The 24721-nt window shown below is 36.7% G+C and overlaps 1 protein-coding gene across 1 annotated transcript in view; it reads right to left on the bottom strand.

Annotated features, from left to right (window-relative positions):
• Positions 1-202: 202 nt before the first annotated feature.
• gabra2b (gamma-aminobutyric acid type A receptor subunit alpha2b) overlaps positions 203-24721 on the bottom strand; it is a 69118-nt gene continuing 44599 nt past the window's right edge. The window contains exons 8-10 of the mRNA XM_055178680.2: positions 20189-20341; positions 11604-11806; positions 203-3125 (exon numbers count right to left, since the gene is read on the bottom strand). Coding sequence (XP_055034655.1) covers positions 2820-3125; positions 11604-11806; positions 20189-20341 — 662 coding nt within the window. The 3' untranslated portion in view covers positions 203-2819. The remainder of the gene's footprint in view (positions 3126-11603; positions 11807-20188; positions 20342-24721) is intronic.

Here is a 24721-nt window from a genome sequence, read left to right as displayed (position 1 = left end):
CCCAAAACACATGAACGAGTGACGTCGACCGCTCTGCTGGGAGAAGGATTTACCTCAGACGAGCGGAGAGGAAGGAGCACGGTGCATGTAGTAACATCATGTCACAATCACATGCAATAATAAACCTAACTTTATCACTATGAATATAAACAAATAGGATAGCTTTTAGTACTCACTCTTAAGCTAGCATATCGATGGTAAAGTTTGATTCGGTAACAAACGAGCTAGTTATATTTATAAGACAAAGCTAAAAACAGGTTGCATTGATACAAGTTTTTTTATTACCATCAGTTACACTGTGATGAAGGTGAATTTCGTGGAAGATTCATAACATAAGGTGTTTTGCATGTAAGAGTTTCCGTGATGAAAGCATTGTTGACTCTGATGAGGACTACACTCCGGAGATAATACCGCTACCGCATTGTCCACTCGAGGAAAAGCACGCGATATTTACTTTCATTTGATTTCTTCGTTTATTCATTTTTTTGCCCCGTTTGCCTTTGCTGACTGCATATGCAGGTACTGTGAGTTCTGAATGCACTTTCTCTGCCGTACTTTTGCTCTTCCTAGAGTGCCTCGTGCACATCAAATCAATTGGGTGTGCGTATGCGTGGGCAGATCCAGTAGCAACAGGGGTGGTGCCATGGTCGCGAGAGAGTGATAGTCGCGCAAGCCAATCATTTGTTTCGTCCCGAATGGAAATAATTAGCTGTGTTTAAAACAGTCGTGAGAGGTCTACAGACACTCAAGTTTTATACTCTCTTTTTCAGAGCACCCACATTTTAATTATGTATTTGTATATAAAGACAGTTTAAACAAATTTGCAAAAATGTCTCTTTTTAGATAATTCCTGCCTATCCTGCCTTTAATTCCTCATATACAGTTTTGAAAGGTAAAGTGTGTATTTTATACATCACAAGTGACACTAGAACAATGGCAAAAATTTGACTAATCAATACTCCACCATATCTGCATCAGCAGGAAAATCCTATCCTAAACTCAACCCATTGGTTAAACCAGAAGGTATTACAAAGCCACAGTGTTTAAACTCTTCAAAAAGTCTACCTGCAAAGAATTTTAATGATAGAAAATGAACACACTTCACCTTCAACACGGGCTGCTATATTTATACTGGATTCATTATATTTTTAACTAATGATGTAGAAAATTTAAAGGTGCAGTGTGTAAATTTTAGAAGGATCTTTTGACAACAATGCAATATAATATACATAACCATATTTTCAGTGGTGTATAAAGACTTTACATAATGAACTGTATTGTTTTCATTACCTTAGAATAATCTGTTTTTATCTACATACACCACAGATCTCCTTATATGGAAGTCGCTTTCATGTGTCTACAGTAGCCCTAAACGGACAAAAAGCTCTACAGATCGTGTTTGCCACTACGTTGTCTCAGACAATGACATGTTTGTCCTGTGACGGCTACCGTAGCATCTCTATGTGCTTCAAAAGAGAGGGTGCAATTCTCAACCTCACCACTAGATGCCACTAAAATCTACACACTGCACCTTTAACGGATGAAGTTATAAAGTTATAAATTAGATGTTGAGGTTATAAAATCAGCATTTCCATTATCCAGATTGAACTTTCTCACTGACACACACAAGCCTGGAAACACTATGTGACCTGAATGTTGACATTTTTTGCGTTTTTTGAGCCAATTTCCATTTCACGTTTCAGGAGAATGATTAAATATCTTCAGGTCTAGTATTTGAGTGATTTATGTGTTGGCATTTATCCAAACACAGACACTTTTTGAGTGGACTCTGATGGAGAAAGACGATATGTGCCTAGATAATAATGTACTGTAGTTGCAAAAAACAGGTCAGACTACAAACTAGAACTACAGTGCCCAATGAAATTACAAAAAAGTTCAGGTTTGCATGGACTTACTTCACCCCCCAAACATATGGCATTACAGATCTTTATAAAGGGAATTCAGGAAATCAACATTTCATCATCATCCACAATGATGTTAAAGAAACATTATGTGTATAGTAATACCAAAGCTATATTAACAACATTCTGTGGCACAGAAATTAATTCTACATAAAATGAGGGGTACAACAGAGGCCTGTGAGATCGTAGCATACAACCAGTTTAAGTGCAGTCTTACACAAGCTTCTCTTTGTGTTTATAAACCATAGGTCCTTTATAATACAATATACATTGACTTTTTTGTTTCTCGACTGTAGATAACTTAAAAATAACATCGAAAAGCAACAATAAGCACGGATGTGTGTAAACATTTGTTCTCATGTCTTTTTTGTGTATGGGCCCAGCACAAAATATCCGACCGAACCACAAAAGAGTTCGGTCTCATAAAAATAACAGCTTACTGGAAAACAAGCACCATCACGAAAAATAGAAACATTTACATCGAATAAATAAATGACTATAATTTGCTAATCTATATCACAGAGAGAGGTCCAAAGTTAGAACTCAAAACGTACAAATTTTCACAAAGCGGAAAACACAGATCCAAACATCGTAAAGTTACGCAACGGCATTTTCACTAGGTACATATGTACAAATGCAAATGTCGTTTGCAAAGCACTGCTGAAAAAGCTGTAGAAAAGACAGACGATAGACAAGAGAAAGAGAGAGAGAGAAAGTGATATATCGAAAGGCATCTTGCAAAAACCACAGCACGTCTGTCTGGAGCAGATGGAGAGAGAGAGAGACACAGAGAGAGAGAAAGAGAGAATCAGAGCGAGATACATGTAAAGTCCCTGGGTGATTTTGGCTGAGTCTTTAGTCCTGCTCAGTTGAACCCTTCACAGTTCTGGACATCTTCTAATTAGATGGCACCATGTCTTTGATCACAGGTTCTCTGTTTAAGTACGTCGCCCAGTAAACCAGGTTAAATGTTCCGAAGAGGACGGGAAACATGATGCGCGACATGCGGTCGATTTTACTCACGCTGTTGAAGGTTTTCTTCGCCTCGGCCGGTTTCGGGTCGGATTTGGCCTTTCCTTGTTCGGGTGTGCTCCCTTTGGCGATAGTAGGGAGTACGGTATCCTTGGTGATGTTGGGGGCGTAGTTTGCCACAGCGACGGCGTAAGCGTTATTTTTCTTGATGACTGATGCTTTTTCTTTTTTCTGTGGGGAGAAAGAGATTTTTCCATTGTTATAAACTTCAACAATGTGTTCTTGTAGTTCAAAATATGAAGGGGAGAGCGGGGTAAGTTGTCACACTGTTTATAACTCCAACACTAGAGGCTCGATCTCAAAACTCAATAACCAGTTTTAGTGACGACTTCTATTCTTCCGGACCGTGTGATGTCACTGCGTTTCGTCGCTGCCATTTTTGTGTCCAGTCACAGCTGCCACAACTACCTGATGAAGATCAAGAAACGCTTCCAGGAGGTTCACAAGAAGATTACAATATTCCCGGGACATGTTGGGCTTTTGGCTATAACAGCAGTCATCAGAGGAACCCCGAACAACAATTTGATTCTATTTCAAAGGAGTTAGATCTTCAAAATAAAGGATTGCCTTCAATCAGAAGTGACCACTGGACAACATAAATGCTTGCCTAATATTAAATGAAAAGTAAAAAGTTCTCAAGTAATTAAATAATCAAGTAAACAATAAGAACAGAGAAACAAATTTAATTTATTATTAAATTAATAAATATAACATTAAGTAACAGAACTAGTTATAAGGAATACAAAACAATACATTGTAATACATTATGATATTGCTTCACCAGACAGCAGGTTCGCCAAGCAGGTTTCTTGTGTAGACTTTTCATGTGTGTATCGTCATGAAAATAATGCATTATAACTTACCATTAAACTTGTTAGAGATAATGGTTTTATGCGTACTCGGAAGATGTGATTAACGGATAACTGTGGGGTGCAGAGGTGTTATGGTAACAGGATACAGCGTGCCATGAGAGGGATTGTTCGTTCGCATTAGTAAATTAAAGCCAAAAATATTCACCAAGTTGTCTACTGTATTTATAATGACAGATATTATATTTTATTTATTTTTACGAGACATTTTTCTGGAAATTTTCATTTCAGATTTGTACTCAAAATTTTGTGCTACACAACTTTGTGATGTATTATTATTATTTTGCACAAAATAAAGGAGACAATAAGGTGACTTTTGATACTGAAGCTGAGGTGCTATGTTGAACAATAACCATGAGATTTAGCCAACATTAGCACACATGTTGACTGAATGACTTTGGGGCAGTAGCGGAGTGGCCATCGGGAGAGTCGGGACATTTCCCGGTGGGCCGGTAGTGTTTTGAGGCTGCAAGGGTCGGTCTGATAATAGTTACGTATACATTGCGAGTTATAGCAACCCCGTCTGGCAGCCTGATGTGCGGCCGCTTCCCATTGGTCAAACTGTGAAGCCTCTTTGCTCAACATAAAAGTGCTCAACCTGTTCGCCAGGTCCAACCATGTTTAGGATTTTTTAAACGGCGCTCCCCAAATGGCATAGCTTGTCGGCCTTTGATGTAAAAAGCCGTGCCGCCGAATGCCTGTTTATTGGAGTACATATGCGGTCGGATTGATCCATCAAGCAGATAGACTAGTAAGTGTGGATTAAGGATGTTTAAAATCTCTAGCTTGGTGGTCAGTACATGAATGGATCAAATCAGCACATTTGCAAATATTTGTCTCCATATGGCTATATAATAAATAAAGATAAGAAGGGTAACTTTGCAGTATCACATTATATATTTCCTACTATGTGATTTTCATATTACATATAACAGCATAATGAAATGAATAAAAAGACAAGGAAGTAGGATTGTCATGTAAATTGTATTATTATTACTGGAAAAACAGCAATAACCGAATAACCGAAATAAACTCTGAGGTAAATGCGTTAAAATAAATGAGCAATAGCAGTGGAAAAAAACATTATTATCTCTCAAAACTTTATATGACAAAAATGATATTTAAAGGAAAAATTCTTACAGTTTTTCAAAGATGTAAAGAAAGTATTCAATATTACTCCCATTTATGTGCAGGTTCATCTCTGGCCTCGCTCTGTTACAGTATGTAATAGCTGATTGAGATGCGCATCTCCGTCTTTCAAACAGGTATCATTTTGTATAGTTACTCATTTAGGAAAATTATCCATGATTTGATGATTTTATTATTATTATGAAAATGTTTTTTTTTTTCATATTTATTACGATTTGTATTACCGTAGTTTTACTACAAATACAATACCTTTTTTTTTTACCACGGAGGGCCGGTGGTATACAAAATTTCCCGGTAGATTTTTTGGTCCCCTGCTTTGGGGCAAGTCGTCACATGCTTTTTACACTGGAAATAGTTAACCCTGTGTTATTTTAAACCCTGTGTTAAAGGAATCCTGGGTTATCTGTTTCACAATGTTAACCTAGATAACTCTGGGTTTTCAAAATCTGACGTTTCACACTGTGAAACATACCTAATGCTCCTACACCTGTCTGTAATTATAATTAAGACAGATATAATAAATGTAATTATACATGTCTATTTGTAATTACCAATCAACCCTGAACACCTTGATGAGCTGCTTCAGCTGGGTTTAATTGGGGTCATAACATTATAACCCTGCTTATTTTACACTTCATGTGTTGGCACCCAATGCAGGGTTAACCTCACAAAAGCAGGGCTAACAGGGTTTCATAACCTTGGGTTAATTTCAGGGATAGCCTCGTTTCTAAATTACAAGTGTGAAATGATCTTTAACCTAGGGTTAAAAGCAGGTTTAGATGAAGATAACCCAGGGTTAAACACAGTGTGAAAAGCCATAGCGTTAATATTTCCAGTTCTGGTTTGAATTAAAAATTAAAATCAATAATCACAATTAAGTTGTCACAAGTGAACATTCAAGATATGAAAATGATAAATGTGTCCAAGACTTCATTCTTTCATTTGGTATGAGATTTATACCATTGTGATGTGTGGTGTAGTAAATGTTAGACAGTGTGAAAAGTCAAGTGTGACAACTCTCTCCTATACTGTATTAGTACCAAAGAAAACTTATGAATAACCCAAAGATACATTTTAGCATCTCAAAGGTACACATTGGTACCAAATGTCTACCTAACGGTACACATTAGGACCTGTTTAAAGGGTACTGCCCCAGTTGACAGCTGGGGTTCATATTTTGACCATTTTTTTCTAATGGTATAGTATTGCTTTAGACACTCAAAGGTTGTGTGGTTTAATTCACAGGGAACACACATACTGATAAAACTTAATCCATTGAATGCACTGTAAGTCGCTTTGGATAGAAGTGTCTGCCAGATGCATTCAAAATGTTAACGTCATAATTTATGCACATTTAATTTATTCTTAACTTCAATAAAATTCATTTTTCTGTGGAGAAAAGACACCAGTACAGATCAACAGTTTTTTCAACAAAGTGCAATTTTTTATCGACATGATAATTTTCATTTGAAACAATATTTGTATGTATGTCACGTTTACATCAATCATCCACTTGCTGTATAACGAGCACTAGCCATACAACACAAGTGATATTATGATAAGGAGTAGGGGGAACAACTGGGGTTGTTGGTGATAAGCAGACATGATGAAAAGCGGACTGGAAGATTCATGATTCAATAAGTTCTTGTCATGATGCTCGCACTGAGAAAAACAACAAGACCCCCCCCCACACACACACACACCAAACAGTCATTAATAACTTTCTCTCTATTAGCTTGTACACACACATATGCAAAACATAATACAGTATACACACAAAAACACACAACACAGAGGATAATTGTGTTGCTCTTTCATAACCCAAAAGAGACTAAATGAAGTTTCTAGTTACGTATCATGCAAGTATTGATTTTGTCTTTTCTAAATTTTGAAATAAGAAATGATAACATTTAGGGATACACCAATGTATCAGCCAGTAATCCGTATCGGTGGTCAAAAGCAATTTTTCCACTATTGGACATCAGTCGATTGTTTAATAAAAGCAGATGATCAGGACAGATTATATCGTGGCACATAAAGGACACATAAGTACTTTCTTAGTTAATTCATATTTGTTAATGTTAACGATATATTGTACATGCTAGGGCTGTCACGATTATGAAATTTGGCTGACGGTTAATTGTCTAATAAATTGTGCCAATTAATTGCCTGTTTTAGGGCTTTGAGGATTATGCCGATTTTACTGAATGAGCACTGTGCTGCTTCACACTGACTGCACTTTTAACTCAAGTCACTTTTACTTCTGTTTTATTCTTTTTAACATTTTAAACTGTTTTTATTAAAATCACATTTATTTTCTTTAATTGTCATTTTAAATTCTCATGTATCTTTGTTTTTATTGTGATTTTATTGTGTATTTATTATTTTTACATTTTCTTTTTTCTCTTTTATATATTGTTTTCTCATTTCTATGTAAAGCACTTTGAATGACCTCTGTGTATGAAATGTGCTATACAAATAAACTTGCCTTGCCTTGCCTAATTGCCTCATTGAAAAAAACGATTCATTGAATTTAATAATTTTTTTTTAAGGTAGGTGGTTTCAATCAATTTATTTAAGCTACATTTAAACAAAAAAGATTAGTAAAGTAAAATAAAATATAAAACTTTTGTTTAAGTGTAGCTTAAATAAATTGATTGCAACCACTTATAATTGAATAAATTCAATGAATCATTTTTTTCAGTGTATTTAAATTGCTTTGACATTTAATTCTAATAAATCTTGTTTATGAAATAATTTTCACATATTGTTGTGATTATATAAATCTTTTGTAAGGGTTTACCTGCCAGTAAATATTAATACACAACACATATTTAAAAGTAATCTGATATGGTCTCGTTTATACAGGTGCTGCAGATCCCCCTTGTGTTTTTTAGAAAGATGTGCAATCATTGCGGTGATCTGAAATCCTCACGATGAGGTCAGACAATCACAATGAGACGATTATTTAATCATTGTGACAGCCCTAGTACATACTTTCATAAGCAAAGACAACATTAAGCCATATTGTACTCATACTGTTTGATTATTTTAAATTGGGTGACAATGACAACAAATATGCACTTTGCATGCTCTGCACTTCTAGGATTTCATGACACCATAATTTGAAACAAGGAGTAAAAAGCAAAACTATCAGTATTTATCGGTATCGATACTAATTGAATATATTAGTATCAGCACAAAAATTTGTATCAGGACATCCATAGTAACAATGAGAGTATAGTAACATGAAATGCATGTGGACGCCAAAGCTCAGATAATTCGGTTTTTATGAGATGAGTAAAATCCCTGCGCTCGATTTAATCTCATTGCTTTGAAGGAGAAACAGGCGAGATATGAAAGCATTGTGTTATTTACTGTGAGAAACAACACAGACTCTATAGAAAAAGACAGACACACAAAATGAAGCATATTTCCATGACCATTAAGATGTTTTGTATAATATCATTATTATTTTTTAATTACAATTACACACCTGACACCCTAAATTGTCATTCTAATGCAAGAACGACACATTATTTAAATTGTGAAGAACATTTGCAAGGTGCAAAACACAAACTGCATTTTATTTTCATTACTGCATTACAGCAGTTAGAAAGAGATGTTCAACTTATGCAAATAAGCATTTGGAGGGAAAATGTGCTTAATTGTCAATGAAAATAATGTCACGACGCAAAGAAAGAATCATAATGTTTCTTCATGAGTATCAGATGATTTTCGCTGATGGTGTGAAACATGACAGGGATTCAGAGATCTAACAGCCTTCAGAAAGAGAAAAAGGGCGAGAGATGCTCGTCTTTGTCATGTGAGACCTGAACTTTCCTCCATGAGCAGAAGGAGGGATCAAAGGTTTGACAGGACCTGGAGCATTCGACCATACCCATAAGACATTGCATTTAATTCCTTAACAGAAGCTTTTTTTTCTCTGTCAGAAAGCTGTAGGGTCCAAAACACTCTTTCATGTCTACCTGAGGACAGGGCTGAAATTGCTTTAAATCTTAAAGTCAGTGCTTCTGCTGGGAACGCGGGGTCTACAGAGCAACGTTAAAAGTCAACATGGACCGTATTTACTTTATTGAACATTTCTTCAAAGATGGAGGGGATTTGTTGGTATTTTACTGGTATAACAAATACCAAAAACCAAGAAATGAAGGTCTCACGAGTGTTTTGGATGCAATGCCAGTTTCTTATTGCGTCAGTAGAGCAAAAGGTCATGAATTGGATCCCAAGGACCACACATATTGATCAAATGTATAGTTTGAATGCACACGTCGCTTTGGATAAAAGTGTCTGACAAATGCATTAATGTAATGCAAATGTTCTATGCCATGTCACGCGTGATTGGCTGACTGCCCTTTAGCTGGAAGAATGCGATTTGAGGAGAAGAATGTCTCATGAATAAGCAATGATTCTGTGCTACTAAAGGCAAATTGGTGAATGACAGAGACCATTATGAAACCAACATGAATCGATCTGAAATAATGAAGACATTACTCTGGATATGATTCTGCGTGAATGTGGAGAGATTCTGTGAGGGTGACAGTAAATTTAAGGGTTGACCTCACTAGATCACACAAATACTTGTAGAAGATTGGAATCAAAATAGTCATTAAAATCATTTGACCAGAAATAACATTTTACTTGGGAAAAGTGTGCGGTTTTATAGTTATCAATTTTACAAATAAATGTATTTTATAAAGTGTGCTGATAAGGCTTATGATCTTGGTTCAATTTTACTTTGAAACTAAAATCAGTGTTTCTTAACTGCAATACAAAATAACTTTAAATGTAAAGATAACAAAAACAAATGCCTTTAAATAATAAATATATGTAAAACATTAAAGGTGCCAAAGAATGCACTGTAATAATCTGTTAAATTCTTCTCTGATAACTACATAGAAGGTTTGTTGCTCTATTAATGACCCAGAGTCAGTTTTGCATGTCCATCAACCCTAGGATCTAACTTTAGAATGAAATGGTCAATTATTACCTTATTTGAAAAGGTCATGAATAATAATGTTGAGCTCTGCTCTGATTGGCTGTTTCTCAGAGCAGCTTCTGTGTGTGTGTAAACAGATCTTATGTTTGAGTCTGTATCAGATATGGACCTGCAAAACGTTACTGTAATGTCAATAGTAGAACTTCAGCCTAAATGTTAGCATATAGCATCTACTCAGCAGTCACAACTTTGTTTTAAGCATTGCAACAACACTTAATTTAATGTGTAATTTACTGTTGGGCGTGTAAAAAATAATTTTTGTTGAGATTGGTCTGTTTTCCAGCAGTCTTTTGCATGCACGAGGTTTACTTACAAAGGAGGAAACAATCATTACCATGTACAGAACTCTTATTATTTATCTATGCCTACAGTAAATACAGTTTTACATTTTTCTGCACCTGTAAAAACTAGATAAGTCTGTTTGTTCAAGTGTTTGGTTAAAGAAATTTATGTTTTCAATAAACGCTTTTTATATTTTCTGCATGAAAATGTCAAATCTTGCTTTAATTTGTTCTTTTGGCTACAACTTTTAATTAAAAAAAGTTTAATGGTATTGTTAAAGCGTCCGATTTTAAAGGGGCCATGGCATGAAAGTCTGACTTTTTCCATGTTTAAGTGCTATGATTGGGTCCCCAGTGCTTCTATCAACCTAGAAAATGTGAAAAAGATCAACCCAGTAACTTAGTTTTGGTAAACAATTCTCTACAAGCACATGAAAAAATAGGTGGTTAAAATTTTATGTCATAAGGAGCTCTTATTATAATAATACCGCCCCTTAATCTGCACTATCCAACCACAGCACTGCCATTTAGTGCAGAGAAAAGCACAATTGAGTTTTAATTGCAGCAAACCACCATCATTGTGATCAGTGTTTGAACTTCATCAGCTCATTTGCATTTTGAAGGACACACCCAAAACGGCACATTTACAAAGTGGCAATTTTAACATGTTATAATAAATTATTTATATGGTATTTTGAGCTAAAACTTTACATGTGTGCTCTGGGGACACAAAAGATTTATTTGACATCTTAAAAAAGTCTTGTGCTATGGCCCCTTTAAGCAGGAAAAATATCAAAAATATTTTTTCTTTACTGATATCATAATGCATACCAAACAACACCAAAAACATAACATGACAGAAGACAAAGAATAAGCTCTCTGCACACAGACCGAGAGAATTTTTGCTTACAGCTCCCTTTTGTATCTTCTGATTTATTTTAGTATCAAAGGTATCATGTTTCTCTTTAAATGTCTTAGGATATACAAAAACCGATATCAAGACACCCCTGAGATTGCAGAAACATTTGAGAACTTATGGAGGAGGTTTAGGCAAATGTCTCAGATTGGCTCCAATTTAAGCTTCTCTTTAGACAAAACAAATAAGATTCTCAAAAGACCTCATCTGGAATTTCTCTTTCCTGTGGGATACCACTAATCCATATCAGCCTCTTAGTTTCAGGTCTGAATCCTCATTAGTCCACTCATTCATCTCCTGAGACGTCACATCACCGTTAAACCTAATGAACTGTCACCACGTCAATCAATCTCATCCATACTCCACCCCGCTCGCAAACACAAAGCATGCTGGGAGAAAATTAATGACCATTACCTTATCATTGACCACGCTCTTGCCGTCCCACGCCCAGCCGCGCTTGGTGAAGTAGTTGACGGTGGCAAACTCGATCAGGGCAGAAAAGACAAAAGCATAACATACGGCGATGAACCAGTCCATGGCCGTGGCGTAGGCGACTTTAGGTAGGGAGTTACGGGCGCTGATGCTCAATGTGGTCATGGTCAGTACGGTGGTCACACCTGAAAGAAAAACACAATAACAACATGCAAATTATTATACAGACAAAAATACTGTAATCTGGGCAACTCAGAGGACATCAGAAGAACAAGGTGGAAACCATTGTGAAGCATTGTTTATGTGATGCCAATGTGTTGGGCTGGTCAATGATCCTGGATTCACAAAACATATGGGCTCATTGATTAAATTTGTGCATGAAACTTTCTTTTATAAATCATGATTCCCCAAAATCTTTGTACTAAAATTTATTCTAAATGCATGAAAAAAATTAAATAACAACTTAATCCACATGCACCCAATGATGTACACTATAATTCAAATATTATAACAGATTTTACAATATTTTATATAATATTGATATATTATTTCTACACATATAAGATTATTACCAGTTGAGCTACAGGAACACTATAGATTATTTATTAATTTATACAGATACATAAAATGAGATATCCAAACATCAAAGTATTTGATCTAGGCCTATAGCTATTTTAACAAAGATAAAGTCTCTGAAACCACAGTAAAACGTGACCCGTGTTGTCTAAATGAGTCAGAATACGCATCTTGTGAAGAACACAATCTTCTAATCTGAGAATTTTATAAAAAAAATAAGTACATTCACTTCCAAAATGACTTTCTTACTTAGTATTTTTGTCTTGTTTTTAATACAAATATGTACAAATTCTTAAATTAAGATGTATTTTCTCGATGAGCAAAATGACTTAAGAAAATAAGTCTAGTCTGCCAATGGCAGATTTTTTTGCTTGTTTTATGCACAAAATCACTTGAATTGAATTTTTTTGGTCTAAAAACTAGACTTATTTTCTTGGGTTGTTTTGTGCATCAAGAAAAGAATCTTAATTTAAGAATTTTAGATATTTTACTGAAAACAAGACAAAAATACTAAGAATTTTTTTCTTGAAAATCATTTTTTGCAGTGTATTGTAAGTGTTTTAGAAAAAAGTCAACTTATTTCACGATTCAGATATTTGTGCCTGTTTCTAGCACAAATTCACTTAAATATGAAATTTTCTGTCTAAAAACTAGGCTTATTTTCTGAGGTCATTTTTCTCATCAAGAAAATACATCTTAATTTAAGAATTTTTAAATATTGTATTGAAAATAAGACAAAAATATTAAAGTCATTTTTTTGCAGTGTTAAGCCTTCGTCTAGTGATCCCAATGCTCCAAAAAGTAATTGACTGTCTAAAATGATCTTTATTTGTATGTTTTAGGTGTACCTTCCTTAATATTTCCTAATACAAAGGATGCGTGTCCATCGGAAGCAAAGCCTTTGTGCATCTGATGGTTTAGTTTTGGTTTTAAAACATTCAGAAATGAGAAAATAAAGTGCAGGACTTGATGTTTGATGTTAAAAGAGTTATTAAAAGAGATCAGACACAAAAACTTTAACTTGATTTTTCTCAAAATTATCTTTGATGACTTGATTGACTTCAAACAAGCTCTGTGAAATAACATTTACTCATTTTTGAATTGTTGTGTCACATTGTAACTCAATTTGCCAGGAGGGGTCACAAAAAATGAATATTGTTAATAAACATGGTGTTATTCAAAATATTTGTTACAAAAAATAACACTGAAGTTTCTTTTGCTTTGGTGACATACATCAAGTTTTTCTGAATAAGTGCTGCATTGCGTAAAGCCCTTGGATCTGGTGTAATGCAAATTACTACCTTCGGGCACATGCATGCTCCTTTAGAAAACTCTGAATTTATCAACATTACCACGAGGTTAAGAACAAATATATGTTTGTATGCACATACTATGAATTTGGTGAAAAGTTTCTCTGAGAGGTTCAAATGTGGGTAAAAATAAAAATAATGCATGCACGACCCATTGTTTTGACTGCAAGCTTACACAGGAATATCAATCTATAGTACAATTGGTTTTATTATCGTTGTCTCTATATTTAAATATGATGGAAAATATTTTAACATTCTGAAAAGATTAAATATCTGTAGGGAAGTCCCCGCTGTTCATCTCAAGACACATTCTCTCCAGTCTTTGGCCTTCTAATGATCCAAAAACATGACAACCCCTTTAGCCTCCTAAATCACTATTTAATTCCCTCTAATTTCTTTCCCTCTCAAAGAACTGATAATGCAAACGAAAGTATTTTTAGATGGTGAAAAAGAAGGAAATGTCTGAATTCCTCTTTTTTTGAGAAATAATAAAATATAGAAGATAGTTTTGCTCTGTATGGGGATGAATGAGACAATAACCCTAATGAGATTCCTCCAGCACATTAACACTGCCAGCGTGCAGCGCTCCAAATCTTCTCAGCTGAGGCTCAGGGACATTGTAAAGTGAGTCTGCCGCAGGTCTACGATGACAGAACCGGCTGACAGTTCGACGGGCCCAGGGACTGCTAGAGACTCTGCTCATAAACAAATGGCTCCAATTAATTTTCTTGCCGTCAAACTCTTCATTTTTCGATCCCGGAGAGACGGAAGTGACAGCGACACATGACCGTTTGTTCGAAACGAGCTGACAACCACAGGAGCGCAGACGGTGAGTGTAGGATGGATGACTTTCCATGACCATTAGAAAACTCGCCAAATGCAGAAATCATTCTAATGACAGCGCGGTGACGACACATCACTCACCAGATAAAATTGCCATAAGGAGGCTGTCGGCTGACTCTGCAGAACGCACGCTGTGAAAAAGTTATTTTGTTAAAACTAAAAGGAAGCTTTCAGGCTGCTTCAAGAATGTAAATTGTCTTAATTTGAGATGGAAAAATTGTATATATAATCTAACAATTTAACAATAATATAAATATACAAGTCCACATTTGAAGTGGATAAAAATAGTTAATCAAAATTGCACAAGAACGGGTATTTGTAGTGATGGGGACAAGACCGCTTATGCCGAGTCCGAGTCAAGACGAGTCTTTAAAGGGTCGAGACAGAGTCGAGACTGAGTCCGTTGGTTTTCAAATACAGTCGAGTTTAAGTCAAGACCGAGTCTTTAAGGAAGGAAGTCTGAGTCGAGACCGAGTCGAGACAACGACCATAAAAGCATGTCAGTTTTCATATTCATAATTTAATATCACCCCATTTAATAATCAACAGTTAGGCCTAAAGACTAAGCTAGATTGGGAATTGTTTAGAGGATCAGTCTTAACGTCTTAATATGGACTATGCTTTTACTATCATTAAACAAATCCCTATCACATGCATTATCTACTGCCTATTTTTCTAGAGATAAATAAACGGCTCTGATGGCAGATCTTTGCATTGCACCATGGGATGTCATTTTCAAATAATGCACGTCAACATTGCATTTTATTATTATTGTTGTGTGTTTTTTATATGAACATAAAAAAATGCGTTGGTCTCGAGGACTCTGTCTTATTATGAGTCTTTCTCCTCCCACTGTGGTCCGAGACTGAGTCAAGATCGAGTCTTTGAAGGAACAAGTCTGAGACGAGTCCGAGAAAGCAAAAATCGGTCTCGAGACCGGTCTTGGACTTGAGTACTACATCACTAGGTGTTTGTTTTAAAGAGGACATTTTACAAGATTTTTTAAGATCTAAAAGAAATCTTTTGCGTCTCCAGAGTATGTATGTGAAATTTTAGCTCAAAATACCATGTGGGTGTCCCTTTAAATGCAAATGAAATGCAAACACTGATCACCATAATGGTGGTTTGTTAAAATTGAAGCTGTCAATTATTTTGTCTCTCTCTCTATCTCTGCACTAAATGGCAGTGCCGTGGTTGGATAGTGCAGATTGAGGTGCGGTATTATTATAATAAGATCCCCTTCTGACATCACAAGGGGAGCCAAATTTCAATGAGATTTTTTTTCACATGCTTGCAGAGAATGGTTTACCAAAACTAAATTACTGGGTTGATCTTTTTCACATTTTCTAGGTTGAAAAGCACTTTATTATAGCACTTAAAGGTTTTGATCCCCTTCAAACGTTGACTAGTGTATAATATAACTTTAAAAAAAAATTAAAACAGTGAACTTAACTCTTTCCTCGCCACTCATGAGTTAACTCGCCAATTAAGAGAAAATGCTTCCCTGCCAATGAAAAGTATTTCCGGCAATCCGTAATTCCGCTATTACCCACCAGGTGGTCTTCTGCAACTTATAAAACCCGGAAGTATCGCCCTAGGGCAAACATCTGTATGTCCGTGTAAGTTTTGAGGATCGCTCTGAATCTGATCTCTATCAAAAGTCATTCAAAAATGGATTTATCTCAGCTTTTTGCTCAAATTTTGGTGTTAAGAGGTGACAAAAAAAGAGAACTAATGAAGGTGGGATGAAACTGTTTTTTTTAAAGCAGAGGATCTGTTCTTTCATTTGATATATTGATATATATATATATATATATATATATATGTTTATATATTTAAAGAAGAACATTTTCTGAAAGGCATTAAACTTTTGTGAAAATCATGAAAAATGGTTGCATTGGCTGGCAACTTTTTTAAAAACGCTGACAGGGAAAGAGTTAAAAACTAAGAGAGCCCTATTTTTTAACAATCCAGTCTGGGTGTAATGTGCAATAAACCAATCAGAGTCTATCTTACATGTTACTAATGCACACTTTTAATAAAAAAATACTGTGCTGTTGGTTTTAGTTGGTCAATGGCGCAAACGTTTTCATTTGCCTGAAAATAGCAATGTGCCAACAATGCACCTGAACACACCTCGTTTTTAGACATGGGCAAACAGATGGGCACAAGTGCATATGCTATTTAAACAACATGGTGCTAGACACAAAAATGATAACTGCGTCAGGCTGAAACTAGCAAATCGTGCCTGCCGTCGCATTGCATGGGGTGTATAATAGGACCCTAAATGTTTCCAATAAGTAAAATCCAGGGCTGTTACTCTAGCAACTTAGTTAACATAATAAATGTAAATGCAAAGTAGAGGTCAGTAGTCATGCATAATAATTGTCTGGGTAGCAGGTGATTTGCTTGCTGTACCTCAATTCTTTCATCATCTCTGGATGTAGAAGCTTCAGTGTTTTGTAGAGAAGAAAAGTATAATTGAACACGCTTCAGTACTTCACAGAGATTAAAGGATGCAGAAGAGAAGCCTTGTGTTTTTAAAAATTTTGTGTTACATCAAAAAAGACTCTCTGAAAAACCAACCATACTGGATTCAGGTTATAAAACCAGCAGGTGCCAATCTGAACAGTGAAATAAATAAAGCCAGATGAAACTGTTAAAAACATTTACCCATCTGTGGCACATCATTTACTCACACTCATGTTGTTTCAAAAACCGCATGACTCTTTTTCTGCCACGGACGCTTGACAGCTTCATTCCCCATTACGAAAAGCAACACTCTGGACATTACGCAATACATCTCTTTTTGTAGTTCACAAAATAAAGAAAGTCAGACGGGTTTGAAACCACATCAGAATGATAAAACGTCAACCTGAAAAACACGTCAACCTGCACAAACAACCGTCACGATGAACTATGCATCAACGATTTAGCCCGGAGTGAGTTTCAATAATTCAGCTTTCCACCACTGTTGCTGTGAACTCAACGCAGATCTGAGATCTCTATTTTAACTTTAATACCTCAATGCCTCATAAAACTCCTACGAGTGTCAACACGGTAATCAATGTTATATTCATGCCAAATGAATAATTAATCTATTTTTGTGATGTTCTACAATTAACACAAGGAATTAATACACTGGTTCTTATTTGGAGACAGCCTCTCTTGTGACACACTAACTTTTAACATTTGACGGATGGCAGGTTGTATAAAAGACTCATATAACAAACGAATAGAGAAGGGGGCAGCGGGAACTGCCAGAAAAGAGAGAGAGAGAGAGAAGAAAGAGAGAGAGTCACTGAAAGCAGGATAGAGATTGCAGACAAAGAGACATCTGAACCCATGCCAGGAAGACTCATCTTCTGAACATTACCTGCTTAGCAACACAGAGCTCAGGGAATCTCCACGGTAACCGAATTGTTCCCTACCTGAGCTTGATAAATCCTCTCAGAAGTGCTTAGAAATGCCCGGCTGTCTCTTATCTGGGGCAGAGGACTCCGGGGCCAGAGGCCTCTGGGATCTTTGTGAATTTTAAGGCGTGAAGGTCATTTTAGCGTTTTTGACAGCATAACGTGTCACAGAATGCTGATACAGAACATATGCCCCAGGCATTTAACTAAAGATGACATATTGTACTTTTCTTCTATTTCATTTATTTGTTCTTTCTGTAAAATCCACTCTTAAAAATAAAGGTGCCTAAAAGGTTCTTCACAGCAATGCCATAGAAGTTCCTTAAAGAACCATTCAGTCAAAGGATCTTTAAAGAACCCTTTACACTACAAAGAACCTTTTGTAAAACAGAAAGGATCTTTGGATATTAAAAAAGGAGGGTTTAACGCTATTTCATGCATTCTGACTTAACACAGTTTCGGAGTTGTAATCCTTATGCAAAACAAATGCAAAATGTCGAAAAACATTTGAGCTTGTGACAAAGTATTTCTAGGCGAAACTCATGCCTCCTCTTTCCTAAAAGTCTCGGAAAGTTTTTTCGAACATGGGTACATCTTATATACGATGGGTAGATGTTATGCGGCTTTCACATAGGACACAGTGCGCGCTGCGCTATGAAACCCATTCATTTCAATGGCTTGCGCCGTGCAAGGGCGGTTTGTTGTTGCGTCGAGCAAAGCGTGGGCGCAGCGAGCGCAGCTTGCGCTCACGCCGCAGTCAAAGTTCAAAATAGTTTAATGCTGAGTTTACACCAAACGCGTTTTGGGCGTCAAAATCGCGTCTACCGCGCCTAGTTTGCCGCTTGAACACTTTGAATGCATTCGCGCGTGTAGAGCGGAGTAGACGTGCGGAAAAAGCAAGCATTTGACGCGTGTCAGAAGCAAAATCCGCTTCTTGTGGGAGGGGCAACTGCTGTGCGAGTGTCTGTTTGCAAGATGACTGATGTTACTTGTGCATTTATCAAGAGAGTTACCAGTTTGTATTGGGTAACCTTACTATAGGGGGTCGATAAACGTCACATGACGTAAAAGTGAAGTGTGTATTACAACTTACCAGGTTGCCAAAAGTCCTTACTGACACTCTTCCAAGCGAGGTCCTTTTTATTCCTGTCTCCTCTATAGAAATAACAACTTGTGCCATATAGCTCTGAGTGACTGCTTACAGACAATATCAAGCCTTGGTTGAATGAGTGACTCTGGGCGGGGCTGCAACCACAGCAGCAGGCAGGCTCCTGATTGGTTAACGCGGAGCGAAATTCCACCAAAGTTCAAATTTTTCAACTCGCGCGTCAGCTGCAAATTCGCGTGAACCGCAAAATGCATAAAAGCAGCATTTGTGCGTACCGCGCACAACGCTCAATTTGCCCCTTCCGCTCCGCGCTGAACGCCTCTTCCGCGCCGCGGGACCTACTGACGCGCGTCAACGTGTCTGCACATTGACTTAACATTGAAATCACTCGCGCTTCAAGCCTCTACCGCGGTTGGTGTAAACGCACCATAACACTTGCGCTGCGCTCTGTGACGATTACCCGCGCGGCCAATAGAAACGGGGCGTCAAAAAAAAAAATGGACGAAGAGCTTATACTCGGGTCTGGCCAGCAGAGCACAAGCGGCAAGCCCAGCGCACACCCCTTCCTATGTGAGAGCCGCATTACATATAATATTTATTATGAAACGGCTCGTTCTGGTCCTTCATTCTGATTGGTTGAAACACGTTCTAAGCCATGATAAAATCTTTGCAGCGTCTGTGTTGGTTGGACACTGCGCTCAGTTTCAGCCACACTTGATTCTGAGGAACTACATGATTTTGCGGAAGAGTAATATTTGTACTAATATAATTACAACTTATTTGTGTTTTATTTTATGAAATCCTTCTATGCATATGAAGTAACAGTTTTATAAAAGCAATAAGCCCCTCGAAGCAGTGGTGTTACAGTGCATTCTGCTTCGCGTCGTGCCTAACAACCCCCCTTAGCTGTTATAAAATGCACTGGTAACCCACTGCTTCTTGGGGCTTATTGCTTTACTATAAAGCAGTTTGTCCATTCAGGGCTACTGTAGAAACATGTCAGTGACTTCCATGTAAGGAGTTATATGTAGATAAAAATAATAAAGTTTGTTTTGTAAGGTCTTTCTACACCACTGATAATATAGTTATATATATTATATTACATTTCTGCAAAGTCCCACATTGCACTTTTAACACAGTCTATAAATGTACTTTAACATCAACATAATCTTAAACCTTAATGAGGTCTCTTTAGGGGGTTTAGTATGCATCTGGCAACAAAGCTTTTATTTGATCAGTACTGCACTACATGATGCCAAATCCAGTGTCTTTGAATAAGTGTCTCAAGTTGTATTTATTGTTAAGATGTAAACTTACCAAACACGGTCCGGGCTGGAACAGACTCGCGGTTCAACCAGAAGGACACCTGGGACAGGATTACGGTCATAATGCACGGCAGATACGTCTGAATCACAAAATACCCAATCTTTCTCTTCAGGTGAAAGTGTGCGGTCATCACTGTGTATTCACCTGAAAAACAGAAAGTCCGAGATTACCACTGCAAGCAACAAATAATACAGAAATAATAGCAAAGTAAAAAGCATCTTGTGACAACTTTCACCTCAGTGATAAATTGTTATGTAATAAAGTTCTTGTATTATTCATAGACGTTTCATTAATTCATAAACCATCACTCTTTGTGTGACAACTGTGATTCATTTTTACGACCCTGCCTATGAAATTGATTGTTTTCAATCATTGATTTCACATTGATTTCAATGACCTTACTCAGTCATTATTAAAGATATCAAGGTTATACACTCACCTAAAGGATTATTAGGAACACCATACTAATACTGTGTTTGACCCCCTTTCGCCTTTAGAACTGCCTTAATTCTACGTGGCATTGATTCAACAAGGTGCTGAAAGCATTCTTTAGAAATGTTGGCCCATATTGATAGAATAGCATCTTGCAGTTAATGGAAATTTGTGGGATGCACATCCAGGGCACGAAACTCCCGTTCCACCACATCCCATAAATGCTCTATTGGGTTGAGATCTGGTGACTGTGGGGGCCATTTTAATACAGTGAACTCATTGTCATGTTCAAGAAACCAATTTGAAATGATTCGAGCTTTGTGACATGGTGCATTATCCTGCTGGAAGTAGTCATCAGAGGATGAGTACATGATGGTCATAAAGGGATGGACACTGTCAGAAACAATGCTCAGGTAGGCCGTGGCATTTAAATGATGCCTAATTGACACTAAGGGGCCTAAAGTGTGCCAAGAAAACATCCCCACACCATTACACCACCACCACCAGCCTGCACAGTGGTAACAAGGCATGATGGATCCATGTTCTCATTCTATTTATGCCAAATTCTGACTCTACCATCTGAATGTCGAGACTCATCAGACCAGGAAACATTTTTCCAGTCTTCAACTGTCCAATTTTGGTGAGCTTGTGCAAATTGTAGCCTCTTTTTCCTCTTTGTAGTGGAGATGAGTGGTACCCGGTGGGGTCTTCTGCTGGTGTAGCCCATCTGCCTCAAGGTTGTGCGTGTTGTGGCTTCACAAATGCTTTGCTGCATACCTCAGTTGCATCAACAATGCATTTTCACCCACAGGACTGCCGCATACTGGATGTTTTTCCCTTTTCACACCATTCTTTGTAAACCCTAGAAATTGTTGTGCGTGAAAATCCCAGTAACTGAGCAGATTGTAAAATACTCAGACCGGCCCGTCTGGCACAAACAACCATGCCATGCCCAAAATTGCTTAAATCACCTTTCTTTCCCATTCTGACATTCAGTTTGGAGTTCAGGAGATTGTCTTGACCAGGACCACACCCCTAAATGCATTGAAGCAACTGCCATGTGATTGGTTGATTAGATAATTGCATTAATGAAAAATTTAACAGGTGTTCCTAATAATCCTTTAGGTGAGTCTATTTTCACAGAATGTTCTTTAAATTATGTGTGAAATTAGAAAAAAATTGTTTAGCTGATTTCACAGACTGGGTAACAAATTTGGTAACAACTGTAGTTGATAATTTAACGTGTAGCCATTCTAACAAGATGCTAGGAGCGACATATTGTGTTTTGTTCGCTGTAAATTTTAAGGGGGGAATAGCTGTATAATTCCTTTCTTCAGGCCACAAAATAAACTTTCATGATCAGTAAGCTGGTAATTTTTACCCAATTCACCTGTCACTGAAAGGTGTAAATAAGCTAATGCTGGATCCTGATGAGAAATCAAAAAATGAGAGCGAATAAAGCGGGATCAGGTGAAGGTGTGAGATTGTAAACAGACCATCAAAGAGCAGGATTATGAAAGCGCTGATCTCTCATAGCAGAGGAGAAGATGAATGTAATTAAAGATAGTAGCTCTTACAGGAATGCCACAATTACACCTCATCTCAGATGATAAGAGCAGTTCAGTGTAAACCGGCCCAACGGAGGCAGTTTGTTACCAAGCTAAGACTGGCACAAAAAACTAAAATCTCCTCGTTTTTAACCTCATTATCACATATTATCCCAATCGCTCACAGACAGACAAAAACGTGTCAGGCCGCCTGAATAAAGAGGATCTCTACCAGTGAGCAGCCCACGAGACAGAGAGAGGGAGGGTAACACCAAGTGATGGAGGAAGACAGGTTGCCCATGGCAACAGAAGAGAAAGATCTATCTGGCTCCTTTGGTTATTGGTTGGTGCAAGCCGTACTGGTTGTACTTGGCATAGAGGAGAGGAGGAGGGGGGATCTCCTCTTTCTCTCCGCAGAGGAAGCACCGAGTGAATTTTAGCCAACTCTAATCCTGTAAGACACACTCTCGCCATTCTTACAGAAGACCATGTGGCATCTTCCCCACATTTGTGAGCGATGAGGTCGGTTTAAGCACAGATGAGGCAGAGCGCTGCGAGCGTCAAGTCTGCTTAATTAAATTAACTGCAGTCCGCTTGAGGAAAATGGTGAAGAAATGTTACTGTGTTGTTACAGGCTAAAAAATACTGCAGGTGAGAGATGAGGCAGGGGCTAAAAGTGTAGCTCAATTGGTAGAGTACTGAGTAAGCAACGCATAGATCGTGGGTTCAATTCTCAGGGAACACAAATACAGATGAAAAATTTATATTTTAAATTAAGGAAGCATAACGATTAATCGGGATTAATCTATAGCAGAATAAAAGTTTTTGTTTAAATATATCTGTGTAAACTGTTTATTATAATTATATATTAATCGTTATACGTCCCTATTTTAAATGCAAGTCGCTTTGGATAAAATGCATCAATGTCAAAGATAACGGATTCATCCATGGTTCCCCAAAAATACATTTCTATGTTTTAAATATATGCTTAATACATTTTGTAGATAATAAAACTTAATGAAATATATTTTTGATTTTGAAAATATTAACATATATTTCAAAATGTATTTCAAGGGCAACAAATACATTTCAAATTTTACAACCCATACGGCAAAAAATATATTTTTCCTGGCCAAAGTATAAAGGTTTGTATAAAATGTATAAAGTATAAAATGTATATGCATTTGAAAATTTATGTTTACAGGTTTGTAACATACAAAGTTTTACTTACAATGCGACATGAATATAAATGCTTTAAAATATATTTATTTTTTAAAATATATTTCAAAATATGTTTTGAAAAATATATAGGTGAAAAACACATTTTTAAAACATATTTCAAAATATCTTATAACACATATATAAAGTTTTTGTTTACATCATATATGTTTGTGTAATGAGTACAACGACTATGCATATATAAATACACACACATGAATGTATGTTTTTAAGAAATATATGTGAATATAAATGTTTATATTTATATATAATTAGTATTATATACAAATACTTAATATATAAATATTTTTTTCTTAAAATTATAAATGCATGTGTGTGTATCTATATATACACAAAATTATTATACACAGTTCACACACATATATGATGTAAACAAAAACTTTTATTTTGCAAATGATTACTTGCAATTAATTGTTATGCAGCCCTACCATTTTTTGTATATTTTGAAATATATTTAAAATATATTTTTTTGCCGTATGTGTGAAAAACACATTGTTGCCCTGTTGCTTACATAGGAAGCTTCCATAGCATCGTCATCAAAGAAAGGGAAATAGATAGCAACTCATCATTCAGGCGGTGTCCTGTATGTGTGTGTGTGGCTGTTCAGAGCTGCTGTCTGTACAGCGTGAAGATGTTAATTAAAGCGTATAGATGGCAATCAGTCACAGGAGGTCACAGGAGACGCAGCAATCCACTCAGCTCTAAAAAAAAATCGGGATTCCAGAACACACCGGCTCTATTTAAACCTCTAGAGAGCCACATCACCGTCTAAACAATCAGTAACCTTCTGAAACAGAACCGTATAAGTGCTTGAACACCCTACAACCACAGCAAGTCCATTAATGCTCACTGGGTCACAAAGAAAGTGAAGCGCACACAGTAAAGCACACAAGAGACTCATCTAACACTTACAGCCCAGTCTATTAGAGGCTGATGTTAGCACGGTGCTAAGCTAATGAGTCAAGACACAAATGTTGGGTAAAATAATTCATTTTTAATGAGATGGAGCTAATTTTATCATGCTTTCTACCACTGAATAAAATACTTTTCAAAACATCATTTTGGATACAAATTTGTGCAGTGCATTTTAGGAAAGCCCAGTCTACAGAGGACATTCAGTACTACTTGAATTTGGCCAAAATTATGCATCCTGTTGCTGCTTAAGAGCATCGCTTAAGAGGCATTTACTGCTTTGTCTGATTTTGCAAATAATTTGTTTAATCTATAAATATGAATACTAATTTTGTGGTACAGGTACCATCTGGTACAGAAATGGACAGTTGGAAATAGAAATATTAATGTTGTC

This window comes from Misgurnus anguillicaudatus, chromosome 16, assembly GCF_027580225.2.
Source record: "Misgurnus anguillicaudatus chromosome 16, ASM2758022v2, whole genome shotgun sequence".
NCBI classification, from domain to species: Eukaryota; Metazoa; Chordata; class Actinopteri; order Cypriniformes; family Cobitidae; genus Misgurnus; species Misgurnus anguillicaudatus.
This window is presented reverse-complemented; position numbering and strand designations above follow the sequence as displayed.